The sequence below is a fragment of the Sardina pilchardus genome, chromosome 2 (assembly GCF_963854185.1).
Source record: "Sardina pilchardus chromosome 2, fSarPil1.1, whole genome shotgun sequence".
NCBI lineage: Eukaryota > Metazoa > Chordata > Actinopteri > Clupeiformes > Clupeidae > Sardina > Sardina pilchardus.
The window spans coordinates 15032667-15059205 of NC_084995.1; the positions used below are offsets into that span (position 1 = coordinate 15032667).

General features: G+C 46.4%; 1 protein-coding gene across 1 annotated transcript in view; it reads left to right on the forward strand.

Annotated features, from left to right (window-relative positions):
* fndc3ba (fibronectin type III domain containing 3Ba) overlaps positions 1 to 26539 on the forward strand; it is a 51679-nt gene that overhangs the window by 16705 nt on the left and 8435 nt on the right. The window contains exons 3-18 of the mRNA XM_062551267.1: positions 2027 to 2184; positions 3537 to 3596; positions 4605 to 4743; positions 4993 to 5046; positions 5812 to 5936; positions 7583 to 7757; positions 8326 to 8412; positions 10361 to 10499; positions 10912 to 10983; positions 11664 to 11782; positions 11986 to 12091; positions 13967 to 14160; positions 15697 to 15810; positions 16821 to 16970; positions 18325 to 18617; positions 22273 to 22494. Of these exons, the coding sequence (XP_062407251.1) occupies positions 2027 to 2184; positions 3537 to 3596; positions 4605 to 4743; positions 4993 to 5046; positions 5812 to 5936; positions 7583 to 7757; positions 8326 to 8412; positions 10361 to 10499; positions 10912 to 10983; positions 11664 to 11782; positions 11986 to 12091; positions 13967 to 14160; positions 15697 to 15810; positions 16821 to 16970; positions 18325 to 18617; positions 22273 to 22494 (2207 nt within the window). The remainder of the gene's footprint in view (positions 1 to 2026; positions 2185 to 3536; positions 3597 to 4604; positions 4744 to 4992; positions 5047 to 5811; positions 5937 to 7582; positions 7758 to 8325; positions 8413 to 10360; positions 10500 to 10911; positions 10984 to 11663; positions 11783 to 11985; positions 12092 to 13966; positions 14161 to 15696; positions 15811 to 16820; positions 16971 to 18324; positions 18618 to 22272; positions 22495 to 26539) is intronic.

Sequence of the window (26539 nt, forward strand, 5' to 3'; positions counted from 1 at the left end):
CCCTGGCAACCACCTTAGCAACCAACGTGATTTCCCTAGCAACCAACGTGATTTACCTAGCAACCAACCTAGTAACCACTTTTTATAGAATAGTAACCACTTTATTTAGCCTAGCAACACGATAGTAATCACTTTAAGTACCCTAGCATAACCCTAGCAATGACTTTCCATGCACTGGTATTTCCTTCAGGAAATGCTTTTCTAGTTATTACAGTGCATGGAAATGCACTGTATTGTTATTCCTAGGCTTTTTCTTTTTATTATTTTTATTATTATTATTCTTCCAGGCCCTAATTTGCCTCGAACCGCTTATCGTAGGAACTTGGTTCAAACTTTGTCACATAGCTCTTGCATCAAATTTTCAGTCTATTACTTTTCATATTTCTACGACTTTTACTTTTTGAGATATTGAATAAAAACTAAACTTAATTTTGCCATAGACTTAACATTGGCTTTGTGACATCATAATTAGCTTTTAAAGAAATAGAATGGAATCCACTTTGCCGGTGTTCTCTCACTGACTTCAGCAACTTCAATGGAACTTCTTCTCTGTGTGTCTCTCCATTGAACTGTATAGCTCACTTGTCATCCCCACTTTCTTTCACTTCTTTTTCTTCACTTCCTCTCACTTTCTCTATCACTCTCTCTATTTCTCCCAATTTCAATAACTTTTTCAAACTATATTTAAAATAACACTTTTTATAGCAAAGCAACCACTAAAATTACTTAGTAACAACCTAGCAACCACTTCCATAATGACACCCTGGCAACCACCATAGCAACCCACGTGATTTCCCTAGCAACCAACTTGATTTCCTTAGCAACCAACCTAGTAACCACTTTTTATAGAATAGTAACCACTTTATTTAGCCTAGCAACATCTTAGTAATCACTTTAAGCACCCTAGCATAATCCTAGCAATAACTTTCCATGCACTGGTATTTCCTTTAGGAAATGCTTTTCTAGTTATTATTATTCTTCCAGGCCCTAATTTGACTTGAAACACTTATCGTAGGAACTTGGTTCAAACTTTGTCACGTAGCTCTTGCATCAAAGTTTCGGCCTATTACTTTTCATATTTCTACGACTTTTACTTTTTGAAATATTAAATAAAAACTAAACTTAATTTTGCCATAGACTTAACATTGGCTTTGTGACATCATAATTAGCTTTTAAAGTAATAGAATGGAATCAACTTTGCCAGTGTTCTCTCACTGACTTCAGCAACTTCAATGGAACTTCTTCTCTGTGTGTCTCTCCATTGAACTGGATAGCTCACTTGTCATCCCCACTTTCTTTCACTTCTTTTTCTTCACTTCCTCTCACTTTCTCTATCACTCCCTCTATTTCTCCCAATTTCAATAACTTTTTCAAACTATATTTAAAATAACACTTTTTATAGCAAAGCAACCACTATAATTACTTAGTAGCAACCTAGCAACCACTTCCATAATGACACCCTGGCAACCACCTTAGCAACCAATGTGATTCCCCTAGCAACCAACGTGATTTCCCTAGCAACCAACCTAGTAACCACTTTTTATAGAATAGTAACCACTTTAATTAGCCTAGCAACACCTTAGTAATCACTTTAAGTAGCCTACCCTAGCATAATCCTTGCAATGACTTTCCATGCACTGGTATTTCCTTCAGGCTCTGGAACTAACGACTGGCTTTTGGCCGTAGCAACCAGCCATTTAGAACTAACGACTGGCTTTTGGCCATAGCAACCATCCATTTGGATGGACATATAAGGGTCACTCAAAGGTTATTTTGCTTTCAGATCGACAGAATGTCTGCCTTTGGTTATAAGACCACACTGAAAAATGATGTTACTTTGTTTTGCTCAAGGGCCTTATGTTTTTCATGTTGCTGTTTGTGAAAACCTGCACGTACACAAAATGTGGTGAATAAATTGTATGATATAATATGGGTGAGCGTTGTTTACCCGATATGGGTGAGCATTGTTTACCTGATGCGGGTGCGTATGTGCGTTTACGTATGTGTTTGCTGGCGCACACCGCAGCTCTCCAACGTCCAGGCGAGGACGGCTCGGCTGAGCTGGACGCCCCCGGCGGGCCTGGTGAGCAGGGACAGGCACAGCAACGGCCACCCCTACAGCTGCACCTACGAGGTCACGCTGTCCGACAAGGGCCGGGACGGCAAGTACCGCCTCATCTACAGGTGAGCAGTCGCACACATGCTGATGGAGGTAGCGGAGGTGGTGGAGGTAGCGGAGGTGGTGGAGGTGGTGGAGGTGGTGGAGGTGGTGGGGGTGGAGGGAGGTGGGGCTGTGGTCAGTGGAGAAGACTGAGTTACAGTACGTTACATTACATTATCTCCCTCAACAATGGAATTCTCTTCTCTGATTGGCTGATGGGGTGGCCATTAACTTCGTATAACCTGCTACCTTTGAAGTAGTTCCCGTATCACACTTGAATATTAATTCGCCAAACTCGTTGCTAAGTTTAAATGAACTGTCACGTTGCATCCAAGCTGAAATACAGACGTGCAGAACCATAGTAACATTGTAGCATATGACGGAGGTGGATTGTAGCTAGTTGGATGCCATGTAGGCTATACAAGTAGCGATCTTTCAAAGTTAAAGTTAATCAGAATCCTGGGAAATGCCCGCTTGACAACGGCAGAGATAGAACTAACGACTGGCTTTTGGCCGTAGCAACCAGCCATTTAGAACTAACGACTGGCTTTTGGCCATAGCAACTATCCATTTAGAACTAGTAACGGCAGTTTTGTCCTGCAAGTAGAAAGTTGATATGTGGCGGAAAGTAGTCCCACAGTCAAGACAGTTTTAGCGATGTTAACGGACGCAACGGTGGAATAAAACTATGTTCTAAATATACAGGTTATGAATACAAACGGGAGATAAGCGGGATAACGGCCTTCGAGGACGACCGGTTCGATGGAAATAATGGCACGGCGGAGGTAACTCCGTCTCCGTGCTTCGCACGTCGCCGGAGTTCTAGACCTCCACCTAGCCATTATTTCCATCGAACCGGTCACCTCGTCGGCCGTTATCCCTTACTTATCTCCCTCAACAATGGAATTCTCTTCTCTGATTGGCTAATGGGGTGGCCATTAACTTCGTATAACCTGCTACCTTCGAAGTAGCTAGTTGGATGCCATGTAGGCTATAAAAGTAGCGATCTTTCAAAGTTAAAGTTAATCAGAATACTGGGATATGGCCGCTTGACAACGGGAGAGATAGAACTAACCAGAGCCTTATAAAGCATGACGCTCCTGGCCAAGGGGTCATGGTCTACCATTGTACTGTAGTCTGTAGGTATGCAGCGCCTTGTATGTGTGTGTGGGTTAGTGTCACTGGCCTTAATGGCCCTGTGTGTGTGTGGGTTAGAGTCACTGGCCTTAATGGCTCTGTGTGTGTGTGGGTTAGAGTCACTGGCCTTAATGGCTCTGTGTGTGTATGGGTTAGAGTCACTGGCCTTAATGGCCCTGTGTGTGTATGGGTTAGAGTCACTGGCCTTAATGGATCTTTGTGCTTCCCCCTGGTTCAGTGGCGAGGAGTTGGAGTGCAATTTGAAAGACCTGCGACCTGCGACAGACTACCACGTCAGGTACAGTATGTCCACACTCTGCACAGCAACGTCTTAAAGAAAAAGTGCTTTTGCTCACTTATTTAATTGCTTGTTTACAGACTTACAGACTTTATTTATTATTACAGGCTTTATTTATTTGCTTACATTGCTACAGATGTATTTATTTATTTGCTCATGTACAGTCTTTGCCAGCGGTCAGTTTGCTGCGAAATGAAATGTGCTTTTGAAATGACCTTTGCAACACTCGGTAGTGTTTTTTGAAAATGCCACAGCACTCAGTCATCGCTGTCCTTGCTTCTGCTGTGTGGAGCCACAACTCATGACTTTGGCTTGGCACCATCATATTCACTCTCAGTGATATGAAATAATACAGATCAGTATACACATGTGTGCAGTACAGTGTTATACATCGAACTGGAGTTGCTCTTTTGACTCAACAATATTTATTGTTATTTATTTATTCTAATGTTTATTTTAGTATCTTTTAGTATTTTAGTAGCTTTGTATCTAGATGAATAGATGAAAATGTATGTTTCCATGCTGTATCCGGAAGTGTGTGTTTAGACCCAAATCCATCTATGAGCCCTCCCATACCGTTCAGCCCCACACTCAAGCTCACACAAATGATGGTCCCTAAGCACAGCATGCTAAAGGCTCCATTCCCCCCCGACATCTGTCCTCATCCTCCCCTCCCCACACTGCGTGTGTCCCCAGGATTAGCCTCTTAGTTGGCCATAACTAGGGCCAGGGAGCAGCTGGGCGCTGGGGCTGCTCTGCTGGACTCTGCTGGACCCTGCCCTGCCCTGCCCTGCCCTGCTCTGTCCTGCTGGTGTTCAGGATCTCTCTCTTTGAGTCTCTTTCTTCCTCTTGAGTCCATTACATATGCTGCTCCAGACCTGGGAGGTCACCTTAGGTCAGAGGGAGAGCTCTGCCCAATGGGATGAGACTTTTTCAGGAGTGTCTGTTTGATTTCAGGAGAGTTTTAATGTGTGTGTGTGTGTGTGTGTGTGTGTGTGTTTTCTGCAGAGTGAACGCCATGTATAACTCGGTGAAGGGCTCGTGCTCGGACGTAGGAACCTTTACCACCCACAGCAGCACCCCTGACTGCCCATTCCCCCCGAAACTCTCCCACCGTACCAAGGGCTCCCTCACACTCCAGTGGAAGGTAAGATCCCCCCCCCCCTAATCCCATTCAGGCCCATTCACATATTGTCAAAACCACACCGTGCAATTCATTAAGGCACCAACTCACAGTTCTGTTGTTGCTTGTTCTAACTCTCATATACCATGTACTGTGTACTGTGTGCACTGCAAGTCTGTGGGTATATATTCTGCAGCAGTAGCTCATCCCCACTCTCTTTCTCTATCTTTCTCTCTCTCACCCTCTATCGATCTCTTTTCTCCTCCGCTGCAGCCTCCTGTCGACAACGGATCAAAGATCACCAACTACCTTTTAGAGTGGGACGAGGTAAGCCCCCTTCATCCCCCTCTCTCCCTGTTCAGCAGCGCTGAACTCCTGAGCTCTCAGCTCCTCTGTGAGGATCTCTCTCTCCCTTCACTGCATCCACGTCTTGTGTTTTGGCCAGAAGACTAGCACCACCAACCCCCACCACCCACCCCCCACCCCCCACCCCCCTGCCCACTGCCTCCCCTTGCTTGACCCTTTATCTCGGCCTGGCCAGCCTTGTGGTTATTTAGAGCTAACCCCTGAGTGGACGGGAGGCGAGTGTTTACCTCGTCTTTCTCCAGAGCCCTTCAGCTCAGGGCCAGCACTGACGTGAGTGGAGCGGCTGAAAGTTCACTCAAAGAGAGAGAAAAGAGAGAAAATCTCTTGTGCTAGCCTGTTCTGCTCTTCAGCACAGGGCTGAAAGTTCACTCAAAAAAAGAGAAAAGAGAGAGAATCTCTTGTGCTAGCCTGTTCTGCTCTTCAGCACAGGGCTGAAAGTTCACTCAAAGGAGGAGAAAAGAGAGAGAATCTCTTGTGCTAGCCTGTTCTGCTCTTCAGCGCAGGGTCTGCACTGACATGAGTGGAGCGGCTGAAAGTTCACTCAAAGGAAGAGAAAAGTCTAGCTGAACAAATATTGATCCTTTCTACTGCATTACAATGACATGGTGCAGTTCATGAATTCAAATAACTGTTTTTCTTTTTGTAAAGTGTTTTTTTGAGTGAGATTTGCTTTCAGTTTTGGTCATTCTGCTCACCTGTTGGTCCCCCATGGTCCACTCTCTGCAGGGCAAGAGGAACAACGTGTTCCGAGAATGCTACTTTGGGAGCCAGCGGCACTGTAAACTGACTCGCCTGTGTCCAGCCATGGCCTACACGTTCCGCGTGGCTGCACGGAATGACATTGGCATGAGGTAGGTGACGCCGCCGTCGATCTCCACAGGGCCCTGGTGACAAGCAAGCGACCGCTAAATCCAGATCGGAGCGTTTGCCGACAAAAGCCACGCCGTAGGTTTCTGTGTGGGGATCTTTGAATAATGCCAGGTGTCTTGCCACCTGAGAATATTGAACCATTTTCAGTGAATGATCCTGTAATGTCATCATCTCTCACTATTTAATGGAGGAGAGGAACAGGGAAGTCACCTTGATTTAAGACGAGCACCGCAATGGGGTTTCAATGGAGCTTCAACCCCCTCCCCCTCCTTTCCTCTCCTCTCCTCTCCTCTCCTCTCCTCTCCTCCCCTCTCCTACCCTCTCCTCCTCTCTCCCCATAGTGCCCCTGGGAGAGACTTACTACACTTCATTTCATTAACTTACAATGCAGACCTATCTCTCTCTCTCCCTCTCCTCCCCCTCCACTCTCTCTACCTCTCTCTCTCTCTCTCTCTCTCTCTCTCCATATAACTCTTCCCCATTTTCCACGTCTTAAAAATGAGGACGGACGTCAGGCCAAGTTGGAGGTGAAATAACATAGCAGAGACAGCAAGGGCCAGTGTGTGGTGGTGGTGGTAGTGCGTCGTCCTCTCCTGCCAGAGACTGTCAGCTGTTTTTATCAGCCCCATCAATGACAGAGTCCCATTAAAGTGCTCGCCGCTCGAGACGGAACGTGCGCCGGGCTCCCGCAGAGGAGGAAACGACATTGGCTTGTAAACTCACAGGGAACGGGACGCCTTTTCCGTAATAGATTACGTTTGGGCTCCTCGGAGAGAAATAGAAAGCGCAAGGCAATCTCCAGGCAATATCCTGGCCCCGAGGATTTATACGCCGTGGCGTAGGTTTGTCACGGAGGTGCGAAGGGCCCGTGTCTCGGCGTGCGAGAGAAAGTGGAGATGAATTCCTCCGTTAATGCATCCGCAGGGCTCATTAAGATGGTAGCCGTCGCGGAGGCCGCGCCACAGGATCATTTACTCAAGGATGGCGCTTTAGAGGAAAGTAAAAGTTTTGGCATTTAAGTTTGTGGAGAGAACCATTTTGAGTACCGCGACTTGTCTCTGTTGGGAGTGTCTATTTCGGTACCTGGTGGAACGATTCCCTGTGAAGCTGAAAGGTCAGCAATCAGAGTGAAGGGTATTGGAACGGTTCAGCTTGAATTTGTGAAAGAGCTCTTGCGTAACTGTTTTTCTGAAATTGTTTTTCACCCAAGTTGAGCACAAGTCTAACAAAGTTACTCACGTCATCAATATACTGTACCTTGAAAATGGAGGCAAAATGGAGACTGTGCAGATGCAGCTCTGCTCTCACAATGTACTCATCAACAGTGGGTATTGACTCAAAGATAGCAGCGGAATTATGGGGCTGTAAAGTAAATGGGAATGTATGAGTGTGTGTGTGTGTATCTGTGTGTATCTGTGTGTATCTGTGTGTGCATGGAGAAAATAAAATACCAGCCATTGGCTCCTTGTCCATATTTGGATGCTGTGTTGTTTTAATCAGTGTTGGTCATTCCAAATAAAATAATCAAGTGTGTGTGTGTGTGTGTGTGTGTGTGTGTGTGTGTGTGTGTGTGTGTGTGTGTGTGTGTGTGTGTGTGTGTGTGCGTGTGCGCGCGCGTCTCTTGCAGTGGTTTCAGTGCAGAGGTGGTGTTCTACACGACTGGAAGCCTGCCCCATCTCCCCCTGGCTCCGCGGCTGGTGCGGGCCGGCATCACGTGGATCACGCTGGAGTGGAGTCGGCCCGACGGCTGCTCGGCCGAGGAGCACATCACCTACACGCTGGAGATCCAGGAGGAGAACAACGTGAGTGACCCCCGTCCACTGGCCCGGCACAGCCGGCACCTCTGGAGTGCCACTCTCCTCACCTCCGTAACGTTAGATATGAGGGTCACCACACGCTCTCATTACGCTACATTACGTTTTGTTCATGAGAAAACATGTATGAGCTGTTCTGCTCAAATATGGTAGGCTTTAATTCAGCATTCAGTACACTGAATAGAATAGAATAGATACTTTTTGATCCCGTGAGGAAAATTTGTTTCTCTGCATTTAACCCAATCAGTGAACACACACAGCACACACATAGTGAGGTGAATCACACACTAACCCATAGCAGTGAGCTACCTGCCCAACCAGCAGTGCTCGGGGAGCAGTGAGAGGTTAGGTGCCTTGCTCAAGGGCACTTCAGCCGTGGTGGACTGATGGGGATCGAACGGTTCTCCGGTTACAAGCCCGAAGCCCTAACCAGTACACCACGGCTGCCCCACTGTAAAAAGCTCAGATGACCAGTGTGTTTGAGGTGCGATATGTGTGTATGCTACAGCGAGCATTTCAGATGACCAGTGTGTTTGTTGGTCCTGTCCTCCCACAGGGAACAGAGTTTCACCCAAAGTACACTGGAGAAAACTTGACCTGTACTGTAGAGGGTCTGAAGAGGAGCACACAGTATAAATTCAGGGTAAGACACGCATGGCATTCTGGGTAAGACACACATGGCATTCTGGGTAAGACACACATGGCATTCTGGGTAAGACACACATGGCATTCTGAGTAAGACACGCATGGCATTCTGGGTAAGACACATAGGGCATTCTGGGTAAGACACGCATGGCGTTCTGGATAAGACACACATGGCATTCTGGGTAAAACAAGAAGGCCATTCAGGGTAAGACACATAGGACATTCTGGGTAAGACACACAGGACATTCTGGGTAAGACACACAGGACATTCTGGGTAAGACACATTGGGCATTCTTGGTGATTACAGACTTCTCAGACCCAAAGGTGGGGATCACCAGGAGATAACACAGCAACAGCCAATTGGAATGCAGTGCTCAGTCATACCATCATAATTCAGTTAATTTAAGTGATGTTAAGTACTCATTTCTGTACAGTGGAAAGACAAGTCCCGTCCCTATAAAGAATTTGATGGCTTTGATGGGTCCAAATGTCTGAAATGTTTGAAATGTTCCTATGATACAGTACATCAAACTGATATTGCTGAACTTAGCGTTCTGTTCTGAAAGTTGAACCAAGTTCCCCACTCAGCTCCTTGATCGCTTGCGTAACGCTGGGTTGCCAACTACTGCCGGACCATAGCAAACAATAGAACCCCCCCCCCCCCCCCCTTCTCCCCCTTGCTGCTGGTCAATGTGATCCCTTTCTGACCCACTGCTTACATAGAGCCATGGGTATGGACATGAAGCTGTCATTACAAGCCATTTTGTGTCCTGGACAAACAGCGTAATGGAGCTAGCGCTCAATTATGGGATAGAGTCTTTCTCCTTTTCTCTGTCTCTGAATGGGAGGTGAGTTGTTAGGTGTTCATCCCACTTAGATGTTCAGTCAGGAAAGTGAATGTGAACTGAGGCATGTCATTATGCCGTGTGTGAGGTGTGTGGACGTCTATGTGTCTTTCTCCTTGTCTGTCTGCGTGTGTGTGTGTGTGTGTTACACTCAAGGCGTCAGAAAAGGGTTAGGCAGATGCCAAAATGTCACTCCCATCACAGCTGTAAACTACTCTGCTTACGTCTGTGTGTGTGAGAGTGTGTGTGTGTTTGTGTGTGTGAGAGAGAGAGAGACACACACACACTCTCACACACAGTGTCTTTGTGTGTGTGACATGGAGATGGACGTGTGTGTGTGTGTACTGTATGCGTATGGTGGTGTTGAGGAGGCGTTATTGCGTAACTCCATCACACTGACACAAGCGCTCTGCGTCTGCGCTCCATGAATATGCTCCTGGGGCCGTCATCATCAGCATGGCGGGGTGTACGACTAAGTGGCCGCGGCTCGGTGTTGTTTTAACCCCCCCCGCTCCAACAGCCCCCCCGCCGAGCGCTATCGCCGCTGCTCACTGCTGGACAGTGATTGGACACACGCCGAGCGCTCTCCTCCGCGCGCCACGGCGACTATTTCCAGCGAGCCTGAACTTTAGCATCGCGCGCACAACAGACGCACTTCGGCTGGCGCTGTTCATTCATGGCAAGGGCGCCACTTACCGAGGTGGCTACGGAGGAGTAATTGAAGCTTTTTAAATGCGCTGTGGGATGGAAAACAAAAACAAGCAGTGTTATGTCACCCCGGCGCGCCAATTGGGCTGTTGCATCCAGGTTCTCCACAATGTCCCGTGCAGCTTTTCATGTGTGCGCTGGTCTTTGATCTATAATGAGCTGGGATTGTGTGTTGTGTTAACAGAATCTCATTCTCTCTCTTTTCTTTCTCTCTTTCTCCCTCTCTCTCTCACCCTCTCTCTCTCTCTTTTTCTTCCTCTCTCTCCCTCTGTGTCTCTCTCTTTCTCCCCCTCTCTCTCTTTCTCCCTTTCTCTCTCCCCCTCTCTCCCTCTCTCTCTCTCTCTCTCTCTCTCTCTCTCTCTCTCTCTCTCTCTCTATGTCTCTCCATCACAGCTGATTGCGTCTAACGTGGAGGGGCGCAGTAGCCCCAGTGAGGTTCTGGTGTGCACCACGAGCCCAGACAAACCCGGCCCCCCATCCAAGCCCTGCGTGAAGGGAGCCATCACACCTTACAGCTTCACAGTGAAATGGGGTATGATAAGGACACACTTCAGGAGGAGACGGCGAGAGAAGTCTGTGTGTGTGTGTGTGTGTGTGTGTGTGTGTGTGTGTGTGTGTGTGTGTGTGTGTGTGTGTGTGTGTGTGTTGTGTGTGTGTGTGTGTGTTGTGTTTGTGTAAATCCTGCACGTCCCCTTTCTGAAATTAGAAATACTATTCAATCAGAAAATTTAAATTGGAAAAAAGTTATGATGGAGAGTCTTTGTGAGCGGAAATGGTGTGTGTGTGTGTGTATGAATGTGCATGAATGTGTGTGTGTGTGTGGGGGGGGGGGGGATGGTATGTGGGTATGCACGTAACACTAGCAGTCTGGTATTTTAAGTAGCTTGCCTTGCATATATTCATACTCAAAAAAGAAAAAAAAAACCTTTTCTGTTTTATTGCAGATCCTCCACAAGATAACGGTGGCTCAGAAATCTTGACATACCTCTTGGAGATTTCAGAAGGCAGTTCTGAGGGTGAGATATGACACACTTCCACCCATGTGTCTCAGCACATCACACGTGGAAGCTCAGGCTTAGATGTACTTAGAATTACCACCAAATGACAGCCTGTTTTTCATGCTTTTTCCACCTTAAAACATGGCATGATACGTACAAAACTGATCAAATGATGGTGAAATCCACTTCCATAGATAGCCGTAGTCTACATGCAGTAAACAGTTCAAGTATTTTTTAAGTGGATTAGTAGAACTACTAGGCCTACTCTGTGTGTCACTGCTCGTTGACATCTTATTGTTTGTGGTTCAGCTGTGGGCACACCATTTGTGTTGGAGAGGGGGCGGGGATGAGCAGTGATGAGTGCTGTTTACGTAGAGTGACATTTTAGTAAATTCCACGTAATATGGCAAAGCGCAGTGTTCCCTTTCTGCACATAGAAAAACAAAGTATTAGTGCCTTCTTTTTACATCCAGCCCCACAGCCCCATCGCCAAACAATGGTTAAGTGGTCTATTGGGTTGTTGTTCACTGGGTCTAGTGTAGAATCTGGTATTGCTGAGGTAAAAAGCCCTACCTAGACAAACACAATGAGTGGCGATCAAGGGCACTTCACTGTATAGAGTTCTGAGAACAAGCGGAGGTCAGGTATCGGGCAAGGGGGCTTACCTGAGTAACCTTTGACCCTTGTGTGTCTCCCAGCCAACCAGTGGGACATTGCTTACAGTGGGCCGGCCACGGAGTGTGAGTGCGATCACTTGAAACCTGGCACTTTGTACCGACTGCGCATCTGCAGCATCACCACCGGAGGACACAGCCCGGTAGGTTCCTCTCACAGCCAGAGCATTGTGGGATATGCAGGCCTGGGTCATGGGGGGGGGGGGGGGGGGTGTACTCTCTGTGTGTGCTAGATGAAGATGCTTTTGAATTGAATTGCTGTGTCACTGTCGTCTTCTTACTCTGTACTCTGTACTCTGTACTCTGTACTCTGTGTGTGTGTGTGTGTGTATGTGTGCGCGCGCAGTGTTCTGAGAGCGTGCCGGTCCGCACGTTAAGTGTGGCTCCAGGACCCTGCCAGGCTCCACGCGTCGTGGGCAAAGCCAAGCACAAGGAGGTGCAGTTACAGTGGGGTGAGTGTTGACCTGCCGAGAGGCCTCCGCACCTGCCCGTTCACTCACACATCTAACCCAATCATATCGGCAGGCTGTAGCTGGAAGAGCACTGGCAGAGCACTGAACTCATCAGACTACCAGTCCCTTCATCTACTCCAGAACCTTTCAGAAAATGTTGAACTATGCCTCATTCTTACATACCATACCCCCCACACACACACGTACACCAATGCAAACACACACACGCATACACACACCAACACTAATTTACCAGAACAACCTCGAAGTTCCTACCAACTCATCCCCAGCGCCCATCCACGCAATATAAATGGTTTCCATTTTTGTGTGTAATTGGTTTAATTGTTGTGACGTGGGTCTGCAGAGATGACTCAGGCGTCACCCCCGCAACACACTCCTACAGTACGTGTCATCAGCAGCAGGCTGTTCACAAGCCTGTGAGCAGCTCCGTCAGAGTTAAGGCCCATCTACAACAGTAACATTACAATACATTAAGCAGACACTTTTTTTGCCCAAAGTGACTTACATATGTCAACTATATTACAAGGGATGACTTCACCCCCGGGGCAACTTGGGGTTGAGTGCCTTGCTCAAGGGCACAATGGTGGAAGCTGCGAATTGAACCCACAACTTTCAGGCTAGTTATGGGCCTGTTGACATCTGGTTTTTAGTATGCATCTTGGATGATCCGATCACAAGTGGTCAGCCGAGAAACGTCGCTGTTTAGACGCGTATTCAAGTTGTACAGCCAGAGATGTTGCTGACCAGGTGTGTGTAGATTCTGCTATTCCAATGTCACATTCATGATAGCTCCCATCGCCTGGGACGCGTCAGAGCACATTTGCGTTTACACCACAAAAGATAAGTGCTCAATTGCGCCTCACACCACCTCAGTAAGTGGTTTGAGTGGTCAGATCTCAGTGCGTCTTGGTGATTGTTTTGCAGTTGTGTTCAGAACTGACCACTTGCGCAGGAGAACCTCCAGGCGCCTGGGCAGAGCAAGGTAGCTCTGACGTGTGTGCCCTCGCCAGCGCTGTAGAGATTTACAACCCGTTTCTTTTTTGTTGGTCTGTTAGTTTTGTTTGTTTGTTTGTTTGCGTGTTTGCTCCTGTTCCCAAAGACGTATGGCGTGGCCAAGCAGGGCGGACGGGAGCTTTTGCAGGCAGCAGGGAGAGCAGATAGGATAGATGTGCTGCCCTCAGTTCCATTTGCATTCGGAAATGAGTACAGGAAACACAGTGTCTCTGAGAGAGGCATCAGCAGTATTTCTACACTTTCACAGCCACCATGCAAATGAGTGCAGAGCTAGGATAGTGCTAGCAACAGAAATGCAGAGACAGCATCCCGAAACGTAGTGGTGAATTATGAGCTGACATGGTTTTGTCATCATCCAATTACTCCACATTATACGTACATTACTCTGAGCCACACATTTTACACTTTACAGCAGATCCAGCACACGCCTCTACAACCCCCTCACACAGTCACTCATTCTCTTCCCCTCTCTCTCTCTCTCTCTCTCTCTCTCTCTTGTGTGATAATGGTCTCTTTGTGTGATAATTGTTGAATTAAGGAATTTTAAACACACCTCTCTCTCTCTTTCTCCCTCTTTTTTGTATGATAATGGCTGAATTAAGGAGTTTTAAACACCTCTCTCTCTCTCTTTCTCTTTTGTGTAATAATGGCTGAATAAAGGACTTTTAAACCCACATCTCTCTCTCTCTCTCTCTCTCTCTCTCTCTCTCTCTCTTCTGTATGATAATGGTTGAATAAAAGAGTTTTAAACACATCTCTCTCTTTCTCCCTTTTGTGTGATAATGGCTGAATGAAGGAGTTTTAAACATCTCTCTCTCTCTCTCTCTCTCTCTCTCCCAGAGTGTCCGTCCTCTGAGGGCTCTTGTGAGGTGACCGAGTACAGTCTGGTGATGAGCGGGAGCGGGGGCGGGGCTGAGGGGGAGGGGGTGGAGCCTGCGGAGGTGTACCACGGCCCAGAGCTGGAGTGCACAGTGGGCAGCCTGCTCCCCGGCGCCACCTACAGCTTCCGCCTGCGCGCTGCCAACGAGGCTGGGGTGAGCTCTTCATAGTACACACTATGCTACACGCACAACACACCACACACACACTACACATACAACACTCACATGCCACACATTCAACACACACAACACACACACATGGCGCACACACGCCACACGTACAACACACACACAAAACACACACGCCACGTACACCACATGCACAACACACACACACACAGCTCTTCATAGTACACACTATGCTACACGCACACCACACCACACACACACTACACATACAACACTCACATGCCACACATTCATCACACACAACACACACTCACGCCGCACACACGCCACACATACAACACACACACAAAACACACACGCCACGTACACCACACGCACAACACACACACACGCACAACACACACACACACACACACACACACACACACACACTTTGCCCTGCCCTGCCTTTTCGCAAACTCTCTCTCTCCTCTGTCTCTCTCAACTGCTGCTGGTAGCTCTAACTCTGCAGCAAGTAGGAAGTCCAGTCTCTTTAAGGTTGGGGAAGAGCTCAGTGCTACTCTTCTCTTCTGCTCTGCTCTCGTCCCTCTCATGCTGAGGAGGTAGTTGGGCAGAGTCCAGTAGCCTGGAGTAGCTCAGCCTGCACTGCAAATGAAGAGTGATCTCTGTCCAGCACTTTCAATTCAGTTCCATTCAAAGCACTTTATTTATCACCAAAAGGCTATTTGCACAGCCATGTGCAAAGAACACAAGATATAGATGATATGACAATATACATAGGTGTGCAAAAAGATATAGAAAATGAATCATGTAAAAGCACGTAGTTACTGTAATAAAAGTATACCACTTAAGCTAGCAAGGAAGTACCAGAACGCACTGTTAAGAAAAACACAGTGTTTTTTGGCCGGTCACGGGTCCCACAGTTCCAAATGAAACACGTTGAGGTGCATTAGGCTCTGGAGCTGCTCCTGGCCGGGCCTGGGTCCAAGAACACGGCCTTGGCTCTGGTGCTAACTAACGTAGCACACCTGCAGGAAGGCAGCCGTCCCCGGTGCCAGACTCCACTCCCGCATTCAGAGCAGGTGCTGCGCCACGCGCCTGTCTCCCTCATCACAGCTGTGTTTGTCCTGGACGGGGGTTTGTTTTTCGCCCGCTCGGCCCTAAACCGATAAGCGGAAGTTGCCGTGGGATTTGAGACCTATCTCTTCTCCAGCCTCCGCTGCTGTTTGTTTGTTCTCGTCTCCTCGCCCTCAGGAAGATATTTCTGAAGCCTTGCTTTGTGGATCGGTCAGAATCAAGGCCTTGCTTTATAGATCAGCATAGCATCCTATGGAGTCAGAATCAAGGTCTTGCTCTGTGGATTGGCACAGCATCCTCTGGAGTCAGACTCAAGGCCTGAAGCTGACTTGGGTTTTTTCACAGTCAACAAATATAAGCATAAACAAGCATCAGTTGATTTGGTGTGGCATAGTGCAATGCACAACCGCTTTGAACCATCTGCAGTGCATGTCAAACAGTGCACCAGTAATGTGATCTAATGTCCACCCCCTCCCTCCACAGTATGGATCTTTCTCTGAGGCCACGGAGGTGACGACTGCAGCAGGGCCTCCAGGCCAGTGTGGGGCGCCAACACTCACCCTCACGTCCAGCACGGGCGTCCTGGTGAGCTGGGAGGTACGTCTGACCAAAAACGACGATCATCTACAACATGTAACAAACAAGCCCGTCAAGAAAAACTCGTCAACAAACCAGCTCATCAACAAAAGCAGATAGATATATAGATAGATATATAGATTTATAGATATATAGATAGATTGATAGATAGATACTTTATTGATCCCCAAGGGGGAATTCAAGACATTCAAAAGCATCTCATCCACATAGCTCATCATCAGAGCGTACTGGGTGATGTTTTTGTCAGTCTTGATGCTTGCCTTGCCTTGTTGACACACAGATCAGTTGTGTGTTTCTGTTTGTTCAGTTGCCAAGTAGCACTCCCTAGTAAATCACCACTTATAGACAAAACAGTTGAAACAATGACGTTCATTTGTTTGATGATTCATTATCCCACAGCACTCTAAATTAACATAAACACATGATGAAGACCCGGGTGTCATTTCCATGACAGTCCTTTTCACATAACGGCTCAACACAATGCATAAATAACACGTAGCAGTACTTAGTGGCCAAAAAAACAGACGAACACAAAAGCAAAAGGCTGCCTAAAATGTCCTTTCTAAAGCACTCTTAAATTATTTGGGAGTTGGCCTTCAGTGCTGGTTCCGAAATCAAATTAAGCTTTTAGATTGTTTTGATAGCGGAGCAAGCTTTTAGATAAGGGCATTAAAGACAAGTCCTGTAGAGATTCCTGTAGAGCTTGACGAATCCATTAGAAAGCTTTTGGGTTGCTCAGCGGCCTCAAGGTCTCTGCTTCTCTTCCAATACTTGAACATACTGAATGTGAACAAAGTGACCAGTCACCTCTGTAATCCACAGTTCCAAACCTTAAACCTCAATACCAGAGGCTTAGTGGAGAGGCGCTGTGACAATTCTCCATTACTGCCCTTCTCACAGTCCGTGTGTGTGTGTGTGTGTGTGTGTGTGTGTGTGTGTGTGTGTGTGTGTGTGTGTGTGTGTGTGTGTGTGTGTGTGTGTGTGTGTGTGTGTGCGCGTGTGTCCTCCAGAGTCCAGAGACCTCAGGAGCGGACATCTCTGAGTACCGGCTGGAGTGGGGCCGTGACGAGGAGCCCATGGAGCTGATCTACTGCGGCAGCGGCACCCAGTGTGACATCTCCGACCTGGCGCCCGCCACTCACTACTGCTGCAGACTGCAGGTGACCATACTGCAGCAGCACTCACTCACATGATCGCACACACACACACACACACACTTTAAAATCATAATGATTATTTTGGTCAGTATTGACATCATGATTACTCAGTGATTTTGACATCATTATTTCCTAACCTTTAAAACATTTTAAGTATCATTCAACAAAAGAAAATGGATAGATTCATAATTCAAAACAGGCTATGCTACACATCCAGCCAGGCTAATCCCTACTGTGCTACCACTCATGCTAACTGCTCATCAGTGCTAGCCGCTAATTACCTCCTCCTCCTGCTATCGCCTGTATTTCTCAAACCTACTGTACGAGTAGAGGGAGAAGACTTTTAGTGAGTTTAGTTCTGAAATCCTAGATCAGCGCTGCTGCACTGACGAGGAGTTCAAAGATCTTAGTCAGTTGTCAGGAGTAACAGTAAGGATCAATCCGACTGAAATGCTCTCTGGGATCAATCCGACTGAAGCGCTCTCTGGGATCAATCGGACTGAAGCGCTGAAAGGGAAAGGGAATGGTCTATCTGCGTAGTAGGCGTTAGGATGTGGGCGGATTCTCAAGAGCGCCTACAAGTGCCTGTCAGAGCTCCAAGTATGTGTCAGACCGAAGTGCTTGGTCTCAGAGAGCAGGAGTTCAGTGGCTGCTCCTCCTCAGCCTCACGTGCCTCCTACACACGCCGCTCCCCAGGGGGCCCCTAGCAAGTGAACCCAGCTCTGCAGATGCTGGAGTGGCTGTGCGCCGAGAGCCAGCTGTTCACTACGACTGGTCGGCCGCCCCCAGCTAGGTCCAGCTAGGCCCAGTTCACCGCCGCGATTTACCTCCCACTGTGACAAACGCGTTTTGGCAGGCCCTTCACATAAGTACTGCACAATGAGTAGTTTTCCCCCATCACTACGATCAAAGATGAAGTATCTGGAGCTGGATGTTGCCGATGAAGAATAGATGTGTGTGATTCATGTGAATTGTGACGTTTGTGTGTGTGTGTGTGTGTGTGTGACGCATGCATCTCATGCGGCGGGATAAGTGGTTGAATCAGCACTCAGGCACAACCACCACAGCAGTCAGAGAGCAAACAGCGCTATCAAATAGGGCCCTAGTTCTGAAAGGCCACAGCTCTATTGAATAGGACCCCAGTTTTGAGAGACCACAGTTCTAGTGAGTGTGTTTAGTTCCTTTAGTGTTCACACTTACACAAGTGTACAGTGCATTTGTACATGGGTGAAGGACTTACAGTCATCACACCCCTCAAATGATTTATCTGTCACTGCGTCATATGCTTAATTTGTTGTGCGTATGTGTGTGTGTGTGTGTGTGTGTGTGTGTGTGTGTGTGTGTGTGTGTCCTCCAGGCGGCCAACCAGGCGGGCGCGGGCCCCTACAGCGAGGCGGTGAGCTGCCAGACGCCGGCCAGTGCCCCGGACGGGGTGTCGGGCCTGTGCGTGCTGGAGCAGGGTCCGGCCGGCGGGGACCACGACGGGGCCTACTCGCCCTCCAGCTGCCTGGCCCTGCGCTGGGACGAGCCCTGCTGCAACGGGGCGGAGATCAGCGGCTACACGCTGCACCTGGGGGACGCCAGCGTCAGCCTGGACGCCGCCGCCACCGCGCACGTGCTCCAGCAGCTGCAGCCGGACACGGAGTACAGGTGAGGACGCTGCTCGTAAACACACACACACACACACACACACACACACACATGTATATATATATATACTGTATACAGTATATCACACACACAGACACACACACACGCACACTCTCTCTCTCTTTTTCTCTCTATCACTTTCTCTTTCTCTCTCTCTCTCTCTCTCTCTCTTTCTCTCTCCCTTGCTCGTCCTATATGTTTGTGTGTGTGTGTGTATGTTATTGTGTATTGTGTGCACTCATTTCATGCCCTTGATTGCCCACTCTGCATGTGTCCACTGTCATTGTTATTGTCAAACTGGCTTGTCACGTGACTTGGCAGAGGGCTATTTGTGATGCGTGATTTTGTTTACGTTTTCTGTTGATTGAGACAGCAGGGGGTTTGCTCTCCAGAGGCAGCCGGTCACTTTTGGTGCATAAAGAGTTGTTTGTTGTTTATACTATATATATATATATATATATATATATATATATATATATTTAACCCTTATAGTTATGTTACCCTCTAATCTTATCTAATCGTTATCCTTGGGGTCAATTTGACTCCAGCTAAATAAACTCATAATTTATATTGTTACCCAGTTTTGTGGCAGGCATTTAACAACAGTGTAATAACCACCATCAAAAGCCCCACAAAACAATCAGAAAATTAATCAAAAGTATGGAAATGTAATAAGCTACATGACTTTGATGAAGTGCTGGATGCATTTTGAACTGGTTTGCTATCTGCAAATCTGCATTCCAGAAGCAACCTTCCCAACCCTGAGGCCCTGGTGCCCTGGTGTTGCGCAGGTCGGCATATACAGCAGCCCTTTTTTTGGACTAAAATGTTGATCAATCGATAATGTTGTGCCATCATTACAGCAGCGCTACCTAATGTAATCTGTAGAAAGGGCAGCTCCTGTTTTGGTGTGCTGTGCAAATGTCAGACAGGAAAAGCTTTTCATTCGCAGGTCCGCTCGCATTTGATTTTTTTTCTCTTCTTGTTGCCTTTGAATGATGCCCTCAGTCCCAGCCTGACACCGGGCCACTTAAAAAGGCTATTTCTGGTGTTGCTGCTGCACACCCAGTCTGACACTTCCTCTCTCTCAGTCTGCACCCTCTTCAGCTCAAACTGACACCCCTGTAGACCCAAGACTGCCACTTACATTTTGAGAAAATAAACATCAGATTGAAATTCCACTAGCAGAAATTTCACTCCTCAATCTCCAAAAGCTGAAGTAACACGAAGGGTTGATATCTATGGGCCCTTGGTGTCAATGTTCAATGCCAGTAAAGCGGTACCAAGATAGTTAAAAACCGACTGAAAGGGTTGTGATCCTACCAATCAACAATGTTACAGATTGCAATGCGAAGCGCTCCATACCTGCTTTGGCAATGTCGCAGGAGTTCACTCTCAGTATAGGCAGTGCAGTACGTCTGAGATGCAAGGATAAAAGGATTTGATTGGTCACATCATAGAGATACAGTAGCCTACTTGTAAAACACATAGGGAAATGGCATTTAGCTGCTCAGCTTTCCTGTGCAGATCCTCTGCACAGATATCACTAAAGATATCATATTCTATTTACCCCCTTCTGTCTCAATATAGATTTAATTAATAGATTGAGACATAGGGGGTAAAATGTGCAGTGTGTATAGCCTACTGTGCAGTATGGCAAGTCCCTGTATTATAAGTATTCAGGGTGTGTGGATGGCTTGAGGAGAGAATATAATGTAATATGTATGTCCCCATCCCTGTGAGTGTGTCTCTTTGTTGTGTGTTTTTCTGCATCAGTGTGTTTTATTATGGAGGGATTTGTGGTGAGAATATCTGATGTGACGGGGGTGTGAAGAGAGTCACTATGTGCTATATGTGTAGGGAAAGGGTTAACGTTCTGTTGCTCTGAGTTGCATCACTGTGTCTGTGATGGTCTGGGGATAGGGTCTATAGGGTTAGGGTCTACAGTATATGGTGGTGGTTTGTTCTCCGCATGCAGTATCTGTAGTCTTTATCTAAAGCACACACACACTCACAGACACACACACAAACACACACACGCACACACACACACACACACACACACACACACACACACACACACACACACACACACACACACACACACACACACATACACACACACACGCACACACACATGCACACAAGCAATCATTTCTGTCAAATAAAAGAAAGGCATGCACACAACATGTTGATATTGAACTCAAGGCCTGTAGCTTAGTGAATGGGGTATGTGAGCTCCATGTTCTCCACACCTCTGTCACAGGGGAAATGACCTGGGAGTCTGCTAGCTTGCTTGTTCTCACTGTGGGCTCTGAGCAGCTGCGGAGACAGCTGTTGCACTGTGCTACTTTGCCTTGAGCTTTGGGGAGCTGGTCATGTAGTTAGTTAGTTAGTTAGCAGATATTGTAGTGTACACAAGACAGACAAGATTATTCTTTTAGATGTGAGGGGTGAGATGCATGGCATAAGGCCTAGAAAGAGTTCACGATGAACCATCTTGCTTAGTTTAAATTGAAGCACGTCTGAAGAACCCCGAGGCTCCTCATTGCAGTGCAGATTGCAGATTTTCTCTTCCTCATCTTCCTCCTCCTCCTCCTCATCCTCCTCCTCCTTCTCCTCGTCCTCCCGTTACCTCCAGGTCTTTAATTGGTTGTTTTGCAGTGTTGCAGTCATTGACCTATACTTTGATCATTATGCCAAACAGTTTTATAGAGGACGCATTAGGAAATTTACTGGATATTTTGAGTATGCTTGATTTGTCTAGTCTAGCTTTTAGTTTAAGGGCAATGTCATTATTTTTGTTTCTCTAACAAGCTTTCTGAAACTGGGTATCATCTGACATACAGACAGATGAAAGAATTCTCTCTCCTTCTCTCCCTCTTTCTCCTACACACCACACACCCACACACACACACACGTACACACACACACACACACCAGAATGCACAATAATAATCTACTCAGAGAAACGGACACAAAATTACACTTATTTATCTGGGGGCCACTTTCATATTGAGTACGACACATAATCTTCCATTCCTCAAGGTCAGATGTCTGTTGTTTGTGGCTTGCCGAGGCTAATTTACCTGAAGGCTGTGAGATGTGAGTGTCCTGAGGAACAGTCAGAATAACTCTGCTGTCTGCATTAGATACTGTTGTGCATTCAAAGCTATTGTGTTGTTATTTAATCACTGTCTGGTATAGAAATCTCGAAAGTGCAGATACTTTAGGTTTGAACTGTTGTTTTGTGTGTTTGTTTAAGATACGTTCTGGTTGACGGGAATTATGATTTAGGTCTTTGTTCTCTATCATGAGTGCTAGTTTTACTCCGACAGTTCTTTGAGTTTTTATGACCGAGAAACTACTATTAACCAAAGGCTGATTAGATAGTGACAGAGGCGGGTTTATGGGTTTCCTATTGAAACTTCAGCTCATATCATAGATAGATAGATTGATAGATAGATATTTGTATTGCCACACAATAATGGGTGGTATTTTTGTTACAGGGTATAGCTCAATCTATTGAAGAAATAATACAATAATAAAAATAATAATAATAATAATAATAAAAAGGTCTCTGAGGTCAGTCCTGTGTCACTGCTAAGCGAGCTCATCTGTGTGTGTGTGTGTGTGTGTGTCCCTCTCCCCACAGCATCCAGATCCAGGCGGTGAACGAGGTGGGCGTGGGCCCTCTGAGTGCCCCCCTGGTGGCCCGCACCCGTCCGCTGCCCCCCGCGCCCCCCCGGCTGGAGTGCGTGGCCCCCGGGCCCCAGAGCCTGAAGCTGCGCTGGGGGGACAACAGCAGCAGCAGCAGCAAGAGCCTGCTCAGCACCGAGCTCACCTACAATCTGCAGATGGAGGACAGGACGGCCAGGTGAGGCCCACACACACACACACACGGGCAGACACACACACACACACACACACACACACATAGGCAGGCAGGCACACTCACACTCACATGCACATGCACACTCACACACACTCACACAGACACACACAAACGTAATTAATTGTGCTAAATAAGGACGCAGAGAAAAAAAAGGTCTGTTGAAATAGCATTTTGCACTGCGCTGCGTTGCGGAGCAGGAGCAGTGATTTAGTGGAGAGGTGAGATTGTTGTTCCTGGCTGTTGAGGCACTCTGGCGCACACGATGAGAGCTTATGGCATCAGACAGATGGAGAGCTAATGAGGTCGGCATTAGCGCCACAACAACAGTGCCATCCACTCCGCTCACTCTCCAAAGGTGCCCTCTGCTCTCTATGCCAACGCCATGCCCAGGGGGACCAGCAGCAGTCACCTTAAACATACGTCCAGCTCCACCAATTAGCCCACTCTCAAATGAGCCATTACGCCCTGATTGAAATGTTTTGCCGTATGGAGAATAGCATTCATCTTTATCAAAAAGAGGGCTCGTTCTGACAGTTATTTTTGCTCTGTCTGCCTGTTTGTTTAGAAGGGCATGCTTTGATGATCCTTATGAGATGGTTGTCATTCTCTTCCTGGAAGATGGAATCTCAGCAAATGAATGAGTGCGGTTACATGCACAGAAAAATCGGAGTAAAGCATACTCGAAGTATTCAGAATTCTAGAATGATCTCAGTTTACATGCCAATAAACACACAGAATTCCGATTTCGTGATGACGTTTTGTGCCTACATTTTTCATTCATTCACTTCGACTCAATCATGCGTTTTCTTCAGCAGGTAGGCTAGTTATTTAAACATACAGGTAACAGGTGCAGTAAGCTTTGTAGCTCGCACGAAAAATACCACGGCAACTGCATGTTGCTCGAGCCGCTTTCAGTGTATTTCCCATAGACTGTAAAAAGGGTATATTTACAATGTTCACAGACTTTTTACGGCAGGGTTTTTTTGTTGTGCTATCTTAATTCATAAGTCCATGTGTAGGCCTAATGTTGCGAAAGGCTGTCCCGAAAATTAGCCTCAGATCAGAGTCTCAGCCTAGCCTATGTCTGATACATTGAAAAAAAACTGTTCATTTAAGGCTGCTCATTCATTGCCTGTACAGGGGGAAGTGTGTGTAGCATAGCCTACACTCGCGAATTGATAATCATTTCCATTCATTGTTGACATGGAGGCTCACAGTGTGTTGTCTCAGCGGACCTGATGAACATGCCGCTAAAAAGCACAAACGAGACGCACAAGTTGCAGCCGTGAGGAGGACAGGGAGCACGACAAGTGATTGGTCGTTAAAAACGAAAGTTACTGATGTCTGGGTTAAGCTATACAAACAACACATTTGTTATGTTTTCCTAATGCAAAAAGAGCACCGCACGCACATCCAAAAAGATAATGGGTGCTGGACAGATGCAGGGCTGTCCTGCATGTCTGATGAAGGGCTATATAGCCCGACACGTTACACGTCGAGGTGATTTATCATTAAAAAACACTGAAGAGCATTTTCTGGTGTGCTGTCAAATTCCGCACTTGTCAGTACGCTAATGATCGAGGGAAGTAGCCTAAATTGTAAAATCGTCCTAATACCACTGAACAGTTTGCGTCTCAAACACGCTGCTGGTAAGGATAGGCCTAACCTCCACCATAGCCTACTCCCGGTGTGTAGGCCTACACTGTTCCGCTGCATGACGGAAATTAGAAATTAGATGTGAACACTGAACAACAGGGCTTTATGCTTGGATGTAGTAGCTATTACGCACATTTAAATGATGTAGCCAACAGCGAGTGGGTATTGGACTAGCTAGCCTACCAAACCAGTCCGCCTAGCAGGGTAGCTATGTTGTTGGCTACGTTGCTTTGGTACGCCTACAAACCCAGCTGCTAAAATGTATGTTTTTTTCCAGCACCTGTTGTAATATAAACCCTTCCTTAACAACACACTTTAACGCAGCCATTCAAAATTATAAGTGTGTAGACCGAAGCGAGATATCCACCTCCCGAGGTTAGTATTGCTGCAGGCTGCACTCTCACAAATTTAAGTGTCTGAGCAATAACTTCCGCAATCGCAGAAAATAAGGTTCGTTTTTGTAAATTTATTATGGACACTTCAATAGGCCTACCATACGTTTGCACAGACTTCTGTGTCTTCTTGGTTTTATGATTGACTATTTGTGGAATCAGTAAATCTGCAGTAGGCCTAAATAAAGTAAAACGCCTGCTCGTGATGTGCTAGTTTATCACCAGTTGATCCCAGATGAGATCCGTAGCCTACACCGGTGAAGCACCCGATTTGGTTCCCCCCCAGTTCGTGTTTCCCTAGTAGGTCTTTCTGCAGAAGCTCTAGTCGGCTACCGTAGCTGAAAACCGGAAAACGCAATTCAGTACTAAGAATACGTACGGTAACCTACCCACTACGCAAGAACTTTAGTATAGTGGCGTAAAGGAAACACGAATTGGGGGGGGGGACCAAATCGGGTACTTCACCGGCATAGTTTATTTGCGACTTGCCCAAAATAGTTCCCCATTCTTCGTCTTCCTCCCATCAAGACAGGCCTAGTTTAATATGTTCATGTCTTTTAATTAGAGTATAGCAGAAACAACATCTCCTCATCCGTCCAAAAATAACTATTAGCCTATATGTCTCTCCATGTCTGCGACGTTAAACAAACAGATTTAGCAAACTATTTTGTGTTGACTGTGGGGTCGCGCGGAAAGGAATACTCCAACTGGAATCGGAGTATGAGTTACATGGCAGAAATACTCAGGTTTAAATCGGATACTCCAGTACATTTTTTCGGATTTCTTAAACTCCGATCAAACTCCGAGTTCTTGCGTTACATGACAATTAGAAATCGGAGTAAAGCGAGTAATCGGAGTGAAATCCGAGTATTTATTTGCATGTAACCGCACTGAGTGTCTTGGCTCTATTGTATACTCAATCACAAAGTGATGCATTCTTTTTCTCCATGGCAACCATTGGCACTAATGACTACAGCCATGTTTCAGTGTGTCTTCACAGAAATGTTTTTTATCCATTGTTCAAAATGAAGTTTTCTTGCAGTTGAGAATGCACATAATGTAAAAACAAATCCCTTGTTTCTACAACGCTACGATGATTGTGCCTTTAATTTCACGTCACTGACATGATAAAAAGTTAAAGGTTGTTCACACCAGGACTGAGAACTATAAGCAAACCTATTACAGTAAGATAACTATAACTATAAAATCATCCACAGTGACCAACGATAAGGAAAGTCACTCTTCATGTTGATGAATGTGTTGTTTGAAAGTTGATAGATTTTGATTGGCTGTCAGCTTTTTATCATTTTCAAAATAGCTCCTAAAGTGATCTCCAGTGATATCATTATTCATGTCATTATTGTGATAGTTTATGTGTGGACTTCGTTATTCATCTGAGCTGGAACAATACTTTTATGCCGTTATCATCTGTGAAGGAGAGGAATCAGGAATTAAGAAATAAAGTGACTCCCCACGCACACATACATTCACACACACACACACACACACACACACACACACACTCCAAAAAGATAATGAATAATGAATAGAGCGTTCCTCCTAACTCTTGCCTGTAATCCCATAAAGCAAGTTAATCTCAGTTAAATGGAACTGGACAGCCAGGCCAGCGCAGAAAATAGAGACAAAATGTGAAAAATGTTCAAGTGGACATTGAATCCGTTAGGGTTTTATATATGAAAGACAGATTTAATAGAGAGTTGCCATCTCTTTACAATGGCACTCTTCATCAAATGCCAGAGTGCACCTTGGGATCTTTAACCATTATCAAAATGTCCCAGTCACTATCTGACTGTTTGTCTAGAAACTATTTATTTTTTTCTCTTTCTTTCTTTCTCTTGTCCCTTTACCCTGTTTTTAGTGTGCATTTTCAAACCTCCATTTTCAAATGTTAAAGAGAAACTCAGGTCTATCAACAATCTAGGGTCCATTTTTGGATGATAAATGTACTGTACATTTTT